General features: G+C 43.7%; 1 protein-coding gene across 1 annotated transcript in view; it reads left to right on the forward strand.

Annotated features, from left to right (window-relative positions):
• Positions 1-4,296: 4,296 nt before the first annotated feature.
• The window catches only part of RAB20 (RAB20, member RAS oncogene family), a 34,210-nt gene continuing 25,116 nt past the window's right edge, over positions 4,297-13,390 (forward strand). Inside the window, exon 1 of the mRNA XM_005488021.4 lies at positions 4,297-4,686. Within this exon, the coding sequence (XP_005488078.2) occupies positions 4,515-4,686 (172 nt within the window). The 5' untranslated portion in view covers positions 4,297-4,514. The remainder of the gene's footprint in view (positions 4,687-13,390) is intronic.

The following is a 13,390-nucleotide window of genomic DNA, read 5'->3' on the forward strand; positions in this document are numbered from 1 at the left end:
TCCAACCATGGGCTGCCTCATCAGCCTCCTCTGTGCTAACCACAAAATCAGCAGAAAATTACTCACAGTCACTGTTGAGCTAGTTTTTCATCAGCTTATCAGGCTCAGTTGTCATAGGGAATAGTGAAGCCAAGGCGAATGTCAGCCTACAAAAAATGCCAGGAAAAGGAGAAGAAGAAAGGTGTAGAAGTGCAACCCTAGAGAAGGGCAGACCAGCTTTTGATAAGCAGTACAGGCAATTTCCCTTGATTAGGGCAGTACAGGCATCTAGATGGACGACTAACCTGTGGGGTGGAGAGGAAGAGCCTAGTATATGTTTGGATGAATATGTAGGCAGAGCAGTGGCAACATGAAGAGTAGCTTTTACAGGCTGCATGGCTACTCATCACGTTGCCACTGCTCTGTCTACATATTTCAGGCTTCCTAGCCTGAAAGAAAACACCTTGAGAGTGAGCTCTAGTTACAGCTGTCTGGAAGATGATGAGGGCAAATATTTCTGTTTCATGAGCATGCATACTCATTAAACAGAGTAAACTCATTGCTCATTAGAAGAAAGAAGTCATAAAGGAAGGCAATAAGCAGAAACAAAACCAGAAATTGCTGTGGTTCACCAAATGGTACCTGTTTGTAGCTTCTGCAGTGACCTCATGCTTCATGAAGAGGTACAACAGAGCACTGGTGTGCCAGCACGTATTAAGGACAAGGAATAAGCCTCCCTTATTGTCCTTCTCTTTGGTTTGTAAAGCCTTGTCTAGGATTTGTAAAGCCTTGTCCAGGATTTGTAAAACCTTGTCTAGATTCAGTAGGTAACTGAGATAGACATGGCTCTAAATTATGGATTCTTCCATGTTCTAAAAGTAGGATGAGATTGTACTACCTTTATCATTACAAACAGTCCCATTGAGGTCACCTGTGGTACTTCCAGAAAGCACACATCAGGTCATGGAGATTCAACATCCCAAAACACAAAGACACTGACAGAAGACAAAAAGGAGGCAGGTTGAGGTGCTGAACACCAAGTCTGCAGCACGCCTGTGACATGTTGGGGGCAGCAGTTAGTAGCTGACATGACACATCCTTTCAACCACTTGCTCATTTTGTCTCCAAAATAAGATCAGCTCAGCAAAAAACAACCTTGTTCTGTGACAAACATTTCACCTCATGTGAACTTACAAAATATTGTTAGCCTGAAGACCAAATAAGAACCATAGGCAGGACAATATATATATATAGGGAGGGCTGGCAAGGAAAAAAATAAACAGGCTCTAATTTTCTCCTGCAATACTAAGCAGCTTTCATACTGCTGGAGACTAAAAAGGTTAAGTTACCCTGACGTCAGTACAGTCATTATTGGCTCAGGTTTTTGGCTTGTGTACAAGGCTAACATTCTTACTCTTGGGAAGGTCTTACTCTAGCACAGAAGTGGGAAAGAAACTTTAATGTGTTGTCCCTCTTGGTACCCTAATCCAAGTGTCTGAATTTCAGAACATCCGGAGACCCACCATGGTGAGTACATTGTCACACTGTCAGGAAGGCTAATGAACTACCTCATTGTAATTAAAGGTGTCCTCAGATGCTCTAAAATGAAAAACACCAGCCAATGTATGTAGTCCACATACTTGCACTACCTAGAGAGTAAAGTATTCCATACTCCTTCCTATCAAGCAATTCTTCATGCCCATACTGACTGCTGTGGAGACGTCTTGCTACAGACGACTCAGTGATTTGGGGAAATTATCTTGCAACAGGCCAATACATCTGAGTGCTAGAGAGCAAATTACAGGCTCTTAATGTTTTCTCAAATATTTTCACATATGCTCTGTTATTATTTATATTGCATTACAGACTATCATGAGCCATTTGACTTTAACCAGAGGTGACTTAAATTGCATGCTGAGGTTCGGAGTGCATTCATCCAAGGCGGTGTCGGCAGTAATAACACAACACGCTGTGCTCTGCCCAGTGAGCATGCTTTCCTGAGGTCAGTAGGAGCTCAGGCTGCTCAGGACTTCACAAACTTGACTCTTTAAGGGCTCACCTCAGGGGCCCTTTGACATACCTTGACCCTGTTCAGAGCACCACTGTCCTAAATTCTCCCAAGGATCTGAAACAACACGCGGCACCCTCCAATCCTGTTGCACCTGATTATCAGGGACAGATAGCTGTGAAACAGAGATGGCCCTTTAAGTAAGCAGTGAATGGGAGGTGAATACTGGTGGGATAATGCACATCCCTTGTGCATTAGAGAGTTGTTAGTTGTGGCACCAGCTCCAAACCAGTACTGGACCAGATTAATTTGGTGCCTCATTGAGCTAGGCTATGTTTAACATACAAAAGTGATGCATTGCTATCAGTGACATTTGGCTGGTGACACTTTCAGGAGAGTCCCCTGACTGTCTGACTGCTGCTAGCTGGAAATACACCCACTCAAATATGTGGGGATGTAGGTATGGGGATGTGTTTCCAGAAACTGTGGAAAACATCTGTGAAGGGAATGGACTTCTCTTTTTATAGAGCATGTTATTAACAGAGCCTAAAATCCCAGTTGCATTTTCACCCTATTATTCAGAGTGTTTTCTGTCCCTATTATTCAGAGTGTTTTCTGTCCTAAGTTCTCTGTTTGCTTTTAGAAACTATTGATACTTGTTTTGAATACCAGAAAGACCTACATTTCACTAGTACTTGAAAATAATTCAAATAGAGCAGAATTTTGGTAAAATTCAGAAATAATTGGTTTAAGTGCTTTAATTGCTAGGATTTGGTAGCAGAAGCACTGTTGCAAATCAATAACTGTGTTTAAGCTTTTAGGTATTTTGTTATTCTGTGGACAGTTCATATGGCAAGAGTACATAAACCCAGGAATCTTTTACAGGTGCAGATCCTTATGGTCTAAACTCTTTGATACAAGATGCTTCTTTTCTCTCTCTGAAATGGCATCTGTGGCTTCAAAAGGGTGAAACATATTGCACATGGGAATTTGCAAGCAGTATCCATACAAAGAGAATTTTGTTATTTTTACACTTTCATACCAAGCACCCAGAAGCAACCTACTTGCTTAGAGGTATGTCAGAGAAGCACTTTGATCCAATGAGTGTATTTTTCCCAATTCTTGGAGTGAGGTAGGAATCCAGGCAGAAAATGAGAATCTGAGGCAAAGGCTGCATATGCCACATAAAAATAGTGCCACACAATCACCCAAGTGTAACAATTCCCCCCTCTCCCTTAATTAGTATTGCACACAGCTCTGAATCATATCCCACATTAATATCTTGAAGTCACTTGTAAGACTTTTTTTTACCTAACCATTTAACATCCCCTCTCTTTGGGTATCTCCAGTACTTTAATATCTGGAGCATATCTTATTCTGAACTGAAATTACATATCACTGGCTACAGCTGCAAGATTACAAATCTGGTCAGTAAAAGTAGAATAAGCAAAAGTAAGTAGGCAAGGCTTAAAAAAACCAGACTGTCACACAGCTAATCCTTTTTAGCAGGTAGGCAAAAATCAAAGCATCTCATAAATATGAAGCCTAGACTGGCTAAAGAAATTCTAGCACTTTCAACATGAGACATGCGAAAATGAGGATGCACATTCACTTATTAAGAAAAGTGCTTCTATTTGAAGACTTTTCTGTGGGGAGGGAAACAAAATTAGTAAATGGTAGGTTCTCTTAAGAATACTATAACAGTTGCTTCCTCCCCCCAGTTGGTCTACAAATTGTCCCTTTATTGGACCCAAAATTTGTAGCAAGTTTATATTTTATTAATATTTTTTCCCAGATTTGTTTGGCATAAAGAGGACTGATGCAAAAAGGATAGGCTAGATCTCTGTAATGGAATTAATCTGAATTACAGCAGCTGGGCAATGGACTGTGAAATTGGGTAGACCTGCCCTCGGAAAATAATCGCTGACACCTCCCTCTCACCAGGGCAAAGGTGTTTGCCTGGCAGCTGTCACAGCTCTCAGAGAGATCTTAATTTCGGAGCAACTTTCTGCCCCTCCATGTACACCCCAGAAGGGGGGCGGGATGAGCGGGCTTTGCCTTGTGCTCCGGGAGGGCTGCGGAGGTGGTGTCTGTGCCATCTCCAGCTGAAAGGACGCGACCATCCCGGGACGCAGCGGCATCCCCCGAAGGCTCAGCGAGACCGAGCTCGGTCCCGGCACCCCCGACAGAACCGGGCAGCGGGCAGCCTGCCCCGGGGCAGGGACAGCGCACCCAGACGCTCCGGGCAGGGCAGGGGCGGAGGGGCCGCGGAGCTCCGGCCGCTTCCCCGCCCGCGTCCCCTCCCCCTGGCGGGGCGGGAGCGGGGCCGGGCCGGGGGAGGAGCAGCAGCCGGAGCCGGGGCCGGATCGCGGCGGCTCCCGCGGAGCCCTCGAAGTTTTCGCTGCCGGCGGAGGCGGCTTCGGGCCCTCGTCCCGCCGCTTCCGGAGCCCCGCCAGGCGGAGCGGGCCGGGCCGGGCAAGGGGGCGGCAGCGGCCGCCGGCAGGGAACCGAACCGGGCCGAGCCGCGATGAAGAAGCCGGACGGGAAGGTGGTGCTGCTGGGGGACATGAACGTGGGCAAGACCTCCCTGCTGCACCGCTACATGGAGCGGCGCTTCCAGGAGACGGTCAGCACCGTCGGCGGCGCCTTCTACCTGAAGCAGTGGGGGCCGTACAATATCTCCATCTGGGACACCGCAGGTGAGGCACCGCGGCACGGAGGGCATGGGGGACGGCACGGCGCTCCCCGGAGCCCGCGGGGTGTCTGCTGGCGGGCTGCCCTTCTCCTCCGGCCCCGGGGAGAGCGGCGCTGCCCGCGGCGCCCCCCGTGCCTTGGGATGCGTAGGGCTTCTTTTTCCCTGGTTTTGGCTCGGCCCTGGTGTACGAGCTGCGGGGTGGGTGTCCCCGCTCGGGACAGCTTCGCTTTGCGAGAAGCGGGGGCAGGAGATGGAGACGTGATCCCGCCGTGCCCCGGAGGCGGCGGCCGGCGCCGGGAGCCCTGCCCCGCTGCTTATCGCCTTGTTTCGGCTCTGCGGTGAAGTCAGCCGCCTGAATCATAGGGTTCGGTAGTAGGACAGAGTCTGAAAAGAGACACAGTTTTGACGGGCTATATATAAGGGGTCTTACAACTGTTCATCTCTGGTGTTTTTTCTTTGCAAAATGTGGATGTACAGGGAAGATTGCGGTGCCTGGTTGCTTTCTTTTACCCGAGTAGATGGCTACTGGCCACAAGTTCAGTCAGGAATTGGAGAGGTTGCAGTTTCTCCCTTCCCTTTCTTGCTGAGTTCATCCCCTCTCGCTGTGTACAGTTGAGTTTGATATCAGCTGGTGTCACTTCCCAAGGCGTGCTGCCTGCCAGCCCTTCAGACGTGGCGTTCCCCTTCCCCGCAGCTGCAAGGAATTGGTGCGCAGAGCATGGGCTGCCCGCAGCTCCTGTCTGGGACAGCAGCAAGGGGCTGGCTGTGCCACAGCATCTCTGCGATGCAGGACCGAGCGTGGGCTGCGGTTTGGAGCCCTGGGCTGGAGGAGGTGGGAGAGCATGGGCCGGAGAAGCGGTTTGTCGTCTTAGTCATGTGAATGTCTTGCTCTTGATTATTAAGTCAGGAAGCTCTCCTCTGTCATGTAAAGGAGCAGAGTGTTCTGCAAAATTAAGTCAATGGACGCTCTTGCCTTTAAATTGTTCTTTGCAAATAAAATCTTGTTCCATTGTTTTTGTAGTTTATTTCATGTTTAGCTGGAGTTTTAAAAACTATTTAGTGACAACATGAAGAGTGCAAGTTATATGTCCTTGTGAAACTTGAGGAGCTGCAGCATCGTGCAATATTCCAGTTTCCTCTTGATGAAATTTCGGAGGGAAGTTCGTTTGCTGTGTCACTTCATGTCACAATCTAGTCCAAAATAGCTTTTCCTGTGTCAGAAATTGAGAAGAAGGAAGGGGAGAAACGAAACTGCCAAAAAGTTACACAGAAACACTTCTGGGAAGTGTGGGAAGGAGGTGTTTAAAAGCTTTTTCTAGAATTTGGTAATCTGCTACCAAAGCATGAAAGCTCTCTACCAGTAACTCTGTTTTAAATATACTTTCTATGTCATTTGCAGTATTTTTTTTTTAAATCTACTTCAATTTTGCAGTTATTGTGTTGTACTATGGGGAGTCTCTTGTGGGCAGTTGCTGCTTGTTTCTTGTAAGCCAGACCCCTGTGGGTGATTAGCAGTGGGCTTTATTTCAGCAGAAAAACCATCTGTCTTGGTGACATTGTTCCTTAGTAATTTTCATGACACTCTTCTATTTTTTTTAATCATACATAATAAAATAAGTCCCTGCAAGGCTTGTCTGCTGGTTTCAGAGCCCTTTTTGTCAGTCATTTATTCTTATTGTGGTATTTTATTAGTGTTATTAGTGGTATTTTATTTAGTGTTAATTGAGGAACCAGGTTCCAGTTGTGTGTGGAATCTGGAAAGCTCCAGAGGAGGAATCTCCATGTGCCAGATGAAGCACACAGGTGATACCTGTCTCAGGACAGTGCAAGTGTTCAGAGCTCAGCAATCGCTTCCCCAGTGGCCACAATTCCCTCTGCACCCTGGAGCAGGGCCCCTGCCAATGCACAGCTCTGCAACAGAGGTTCCTGCTGCTCAGCAGCACTTCTGGAGCCGAGTTGCTGAAACTCTGTTTGCAGAGCAACAGTTGAAAAGTGTTGCTGTATTGTACCAGGGTGGCATAACACATCTTCCTCATTCTCCTCTGTTGCTGGAGTTAGCCCTGAGCCTGGCTGTCCCCTCTCTCGTGTTTTGGGGGCATACAAGGGCTCTTGCACCATCTCCCTGTTAATTTGTGCTCCTGCAGAATGATGGAAGTTGCCAAAACTGAGTTAGACGGTTGGGTCCTGTGGGTTTTGGTTTATTAACAGCTCTCATTACTCTTGGAATTAAGAGAAGCTCCCAGGGCACATATGTGCTTTCTGCTGTCCTGGTGAAGAAGTAAGGGACCTTGTTGACACTGTAACTCTGGTGTTAAGAAACAAGGGGATTCAAAAGTCGGTGTTATTCATTTGTTTATTTTGTGTGGATCTTATGCTTTTGCTGGCCTCAACGTGTCTGGAGACCTTAGTTTGCACCTCTTATCTCTCTGTGGTCTCACTGTCTTATCTCTACCAGGTGGGTACCAAGTAAGCTTGGAATGTGTAGAAAGGACAAGTTTAAAATTTAGCTTTTTTGTCTGTTTATTAACCAGATGTTGCTAACTACTGAATTATTGTGAAGGAGTTATAGGGTTGTCAAATACTGATACATTGTTTTTTTAAATTATGCATGTGTAGATATATAGAGAAATCCAGCAACAATCATCCAAGAGAGTTGAAATTCTTTAGCACAGCAATGACAAGAACGTGGATCAAAGTTTGCACCCATCCCACCTACCTGAATACTGAGTGCCAGCTCAGGACTTTATACAATGTATGATGTAGAAATACAGAAGATTTGGCCTGGAAAAATTAGGGTATGCATGGTAGTAGCTACTGTACTATTTCAATACATAATTAAACAAGGTAAACTGGAATTTGTCTTCTTTTTAATTTTTCTCCATTCATATTATATTTAGTGTGTGAGCGTATGTTTATTTTTGTTGTTGCTTATGAGCATTACTTTTGGGACTGATCTCCATAGAAGTCCCCTATGTATTACTTGCAATTCAGATTGTATGGGTTATTTGTTTTTCTGGTATGGGGTGGGCATTTGGCTGTAAAAATGCAAGCTTCAATACAATGAGGCTTCATTCTTGTAATACAAAGTGGTGTTTGTGCACACTTAGACTTTAGTGATCAATGAGAATATCTACAGTAGTGGTGATGGATCAAAAGTATGCATGGATGCTAATACAAGTGTAATTGCTGATTTTCTGAGCTATTAGTGCCATTTTCACTAATCAGTCTGTTGATTTTGCATTACTTCCTGCTCTGAATTTAGAAAAATCTCATTTTCCTAGGAAGAACTAAATTTGCTTACCACAATGCTTAAAATGTGCATTTCTGTGTTGTCTTTAATGAAATCAGTGTGTACGCCTGACCTGTTCTACCAAGTTAGATTTGAAGTGTAAATCAGTTATTCTAGGGAGGAGTCTTAGCTGTAAATTCACACCCCTCCTTATCTTGGAAAAATCAGCTGCTTAGTCTAGTGTAAATCTTTCATGTTCTTATCCACAAGCCCTGTAGAATGGGTGTGCAGAAGTTGTCAGACTTGATTGTTTTTTTATGTAAATGCTCATCGCAAATAGTTCAACATCTCTTGTTTTCCAATTTCATGATTATGAGAGAAGTTATTTGGAAGTTGCATTCAAGTCAAGGAAACAAATAAGCCCCAGATGGGGGAATACTTGGGAGAAGTATCATATGCTTGCCATGTTCCAAAGCTCTCCTTTTCCTAGCCATCTGCTTTTGGCTGTTTTTCCATTGTCAGAGGCTTGGATAGACAGTCTTGTGTCTGACTTGGCATGGCTGCTGTTGTATTTGTGGTTGGTGCATAGAATTATTTACTTCTTATATTCCGATGCAAAAAATTACATTTATTGTTTTCTCTTTGGATCAGTTAATTCAAAGGAACTAAAAAAAAATGCATAAACTGGACAAAAAGAAGTAACTGTACACTTTTAGCATATTTTAAAGAGCCAGCTTGCTGGATAGAGGCCTAGTCTTAAAAACATTTAAGTACGTGCTTTGTGCTAGTTTTTTGAAGTAGTATTTTTCTGCAACAATGAAAGTAAGCAGTAAGAAGACCCTCCTCCTCACACAAAAGGATTGAGGGTTGAACACTCAGGATGTCAAAGCTATATATATATATTTCTGTGTGTTTATATACATGTATGTGTATATATAAATATATTTTCTAGGCAGTGCTGACAGCAGCTGCGGAGTAATCCAAAACTTCCTGCTGGGAGCTGATGGCATGTAGCTCAGAGCTAGCATACAATCTTTTATGTCTGGCAGCACAAAACCTCCTGAAGTTTTGAGGGTCTTGGTCCTATTCCACCATTAAACCTGGAATAATAATGTGTGGTGGCTGCAGCTAATGATATTGTAGGAGTTTTCAGTTCTTCAGGCATGTTTTCTGATGCCTTGGTATTTCAAAAGGTAAAACTTCTTTTGTATATTAGATTTCAGTCTCTTTAAGTTGACATTTGTTCATCTGGCAGAGAAGTGGTTTCTTAATCCCAGCAGCAAGGTTTCTTAATTATTAGTGGCTGTGTCCCCTGTGTTGCTGGCATAGTATTAGAGCAGTCAACTGGTAAATGAATGACCAGTAATTCAGAAAGTTCACATCAGGATCCTCTAATTCTATTTTAAGAGACTGAGTTTTGAACTTGCTAGCAGATATTCATGCAGCATTATAATGGGGAAACATATAGGTTAACTTCAAGGGAAGCAAAGTTTCCTGCTTTTCCTTCTTCCCATCTTGAACTATCTGTCAACAAGGAATGACTTGATTTTTTTTTATTACTCTGTGAATACTCGGTTCATATTTTCATATCTTCCAACCGTTTATTTTTACCTGCATATATATATATTTTAACTTGTCAGAGCTAGTGTATTTAGGGACAAAGGAGATAAACCTAGCCTAGAAAAGGCTCTTCTGTGCCTTGGGTCAGCTGCAGTGTATCTGCCGACTGAGTGCTCCCATCTCTTGTGACCTTGTTGGTTTGCTGATGCCTGGTGTTAATCAGCGCTGGTGAGCGCGTGTGAATTGCTCACAGCTTCTGGTCTCTGCATGCTGGGGTTTCAGGGCTGCAGTGCCGGCAGCTGCCTGGCTCAGCTTGCTCGGCCAAGGCGTCAATGTTCAGCTGGTCAGATGTGTTAGATTCCCCCGGTAAAAAGGATTAGGTTCCCCCTTGCTTAGTTAGGCTTTGAGGGTTTTGTGGGTTTGGTTTTGTTCTTTTTTTTTCACAATTTATCTGTGTTGATGAACACTTCCTTGTGCACACTGAGTCAAAGAATGTCTTGAGCTGAAAGGGACCCATAAAAACCAAGTCCAGTTCCCTGCTCCTTGCAGGTTTACTTAAAACGAAAGCATTAAACCTTGTGACCAAGAGGGAGCTCCTTGAACTCTGGCACGCTTGGTGCTGCTGGGAGCCTGTTCACACCCTCTCAGTGAAGAATCTTTTCCTGATGTCCAGTCTGAACTTCCTCTGATGCAGCTGCACTTTCCATTTCTTGGTAAAGGCTGTGAATCAGCATAGTTCTAATGCAAACCTGAGATGGGGTGTGGCTTGTAGAGTGTGAGATCAGCCCAGGAAGCTGGAACCAAACATTCCCCTGTGTGGTGAACAATATGCAAATTGTCAGTAGGTAGAGCAGAGACATGGTCCTCCGTCGTATTGAAACAGAACAAAGAGGAGGATTTAGGTGGCACATTTCCTCACATGTGAACACTGATAATAGCTACTCTGGGTGGAATTATTCTGGTTTTGATTTTTGGAAGTAGAGAATTGCAGCAGGGAGAAAGAAGCAGCAGATGAGATGGTTGGGTGAGTTAGTTGAAGCCAAAGAGGGCTCTGATGCATGAGCCTTTCTGCACCTGATGGAATTCTGGCAGTGGTTGGGGTTGGCTGTTGCTGAATGTGTAGTGGGGTATCTTTAGTTCAAGGAAGTTTCTTGTTGGAAGGACACAGGGGATTTCACCTCAAAAAGTGTCTTGGGCATCAGGGACCATCAGTGAGGAAGGCTGCTGAGTGTGTATCTGCACTCAGCAGGTGAACTAAACACCATAGAGGTTGGAAATCACGGAGAATAAAATCTCTTAAGTCTGTTGCTGGTGAGTCATGGCTTAGGGGCCAATTGCCAGCAAGAGTCTTTGATTTTAATTTTTTTTTATAAGTTCTTAAAACACTTTCCTTTCTGCCCTTGGGAAAATTATTTTGCAGAATGTTATGTTGGCCATAATTAGTTGTTCATGATGGTGGTATGTAAAACAATGATGGCTAAGGACCAGTGCCTCATACACACACATGGTGTGGTTTCCCTGAGATTACTGTGCATGGTTATAAGCTATATATTTTCATATCTTGCAAAGGAAATCATAGAGTGGAAGCTCAAAGGGACAGAAATTCCCCAAGAGAGTTCACTGTCAGTGACTTCTGTATCTAAAGCCTCTGAAGGAGATTCAAAGGAAGGAATAAAAGTTTAAGCTTTAGACCATCCCTGGAAACATGGTGTTGTTGTTGTGAAACAGTCCACTGGATTACTTTTTTTTTTTTTTTTTTTGCAATGAATGTTTCCTGAAAAGAGCAGAATAACTTGGTTGGGAGGTGATTAAAAATACAAAGAAATAATGAACTGTGTGGGAAATGTCCTGGAAAAAGTTCTATTTTCTGTGTCCAGCAATTTAAAATAGAGCAATATACAAGTAAAGCCAAAGGTAATAAATTCACTGCAGCTGAAAGTGCTTTTATATGCAAATTAAGTAAAAATAGAGAAATACCTTGTCAGAGGGAATCATGAAAAATACATACCAAAAAAAAAAAAAGACAGAAGTAACACAATTTATTCAGCTATAGCCAACTGAATTTATTGAAAGCAGGATTTTATTTCTAATGTGTAATTTTACTACTGACTTACAGGGGCAAGCTAAAGGGGAGATTATGGCACCTCGTGAGTACTTGATGCAGGCTAAGGTAAATGATGTGTGTGGACCTCTGTGCTACCTGCTGTGTTCCAGCCCCCACATTGAATCCCCACTTGGCATGTGGTATTTAATAATAGTGTGCAAAGTGACCGAGCTGTTCTAGCCTAAGTGGGAAAGTACTCAACACTTTGAGTGGGACTCTCCCTGAACAGTGTCAGTGACCTGAGGTGTGTGCCTGGCTAAAGCTGTCTGGGATCGTGCCAAGGCATTGTGGCTCGACAAACATGAGCCACTTTCAAGAGGACTAGAGTTTGTTCAAGTTCTTGAATTGACTAAATATGCCATCTTTTAAAGTCACAGATTCTAGGCTGGAGCAATATGGAGAATCTTCCTGATGAAGAAGAGTTTGTGCCTCTGGCATTGCATTTTTCTTCCCTGGTTACTGAAGGAAGAGGTGTATTTTGCAGATATCTGTCAAAATTGACTAAACAGCTGAAAGATTAGTTTAAGTACTGTCTGCTTTATGCCAATACTGAAAATGTATGAGGGAGGGAGACGTGAACAAGAGGAATGGTTAGTAAAACATTGTAAATGCAATGGCAAAGCTGCTCACAAAAATTGCAGATATATGGAAATTCATCTTCCTGCTGGATCGGGAGCTGGTAGGAGACTGTAGAAAATAAGGGTGTTCAAGAACTGGATTATTGACCAGTTAAACTGGTGTCCTAGAGGGTATATGCAAAGGCATAGGTGTTCTGGGCATGAAAACAAGTTACTGATGTCCTGTTGCGTTTATCAGTTTGACTTTGTGAAATGTATACCTCAGCTGTCTAAGAAACTGCAGCTCTTTCAGTTTGAGCATGAGGGAAAAAACACAGGGATGGGATGGGAAATGTTTTTCCCAATAGTTCTCTGTCTGAGTAAATAGTGTGGCACAAAACAGCAGAATGCTTCACAAACTGCAGTGTAGAGATGAATGTATGCAAATAACACACATTGATTAAATTGTGGTGGTGCGGTGTTTTTTTTGTTGTTGCTGTTGTTTTTACTGGGGTGCAATCACATTCTTTAATGGAAAACAAATAGGTATTTAAAATTATTATTGTATGTCCAGGTGCCTGAACTTAGGCAGTCAGGGTTGTGGTGTCTTTCTGTTGACTATGCAATTAACTTTTGCTCTCAGCTGGAAGGAAGGGGACAGTGGATACTTAAAATACAAGTGTGGGGCTGGTAACTGGCTGCTAGTTGTTGTACAATTACTACTTTGAGTGATCCTGTATGGTGAGTACATTTCTAGTTACACCTCAGTACGTGCACCTTATGGTGAAACAAATATCAAAACCAGGGAAACTCCTAAGCAGCCTCACAGTGCCTTGGCTGAGCTTCTCCTGATACTCTGTGGGCTGGTTTGAGTCTCTCTGCTTCACACTGCAATCACACTTATATCTCTATGAATTGTTTGCTTCTCTGCAATTGCTGTCTCATGTTGAAGCCACTGGCCATGTGAGCTTCCAAGGGGCAGTGTTTTACTGCCTGAACTGAAGGTACACTTAGTAATCCCTCATCTGAGTCACATTTTACTATTGCAAAATATCCAAACAAATAACCTTTGTTTGGGTCTCCATCTAGAAAAACGCTGAGTCTGTGGTGGATACATTTGGAGCCATTAAAAATTGTGGAATAGAAAGAATATTTTCTCTTCCAAGTCTGAATGATTTCCTTTCTTTCAGGGAAACACTGAAAGTACAGCATCCAGGGGATTGATCAAAAGGCATCAAAGCTGTGATAAATTCCTTTT

This window comes from Zonotrichia albicollis, chromosome 2 (genome assembly GCF_047830755.1).
Source record: "Zonotrichia albicollis isolate bZonAlb1 chromosome 2, bZonAlb1.hap1, whole genome shotgun sequence".
Lineage (NCBI taxonomy): Eukaryota > Metazoa > Chordata > Aves > Passeriformes > Passerellidae > Zonotrichia > Zonotrichia albicollis.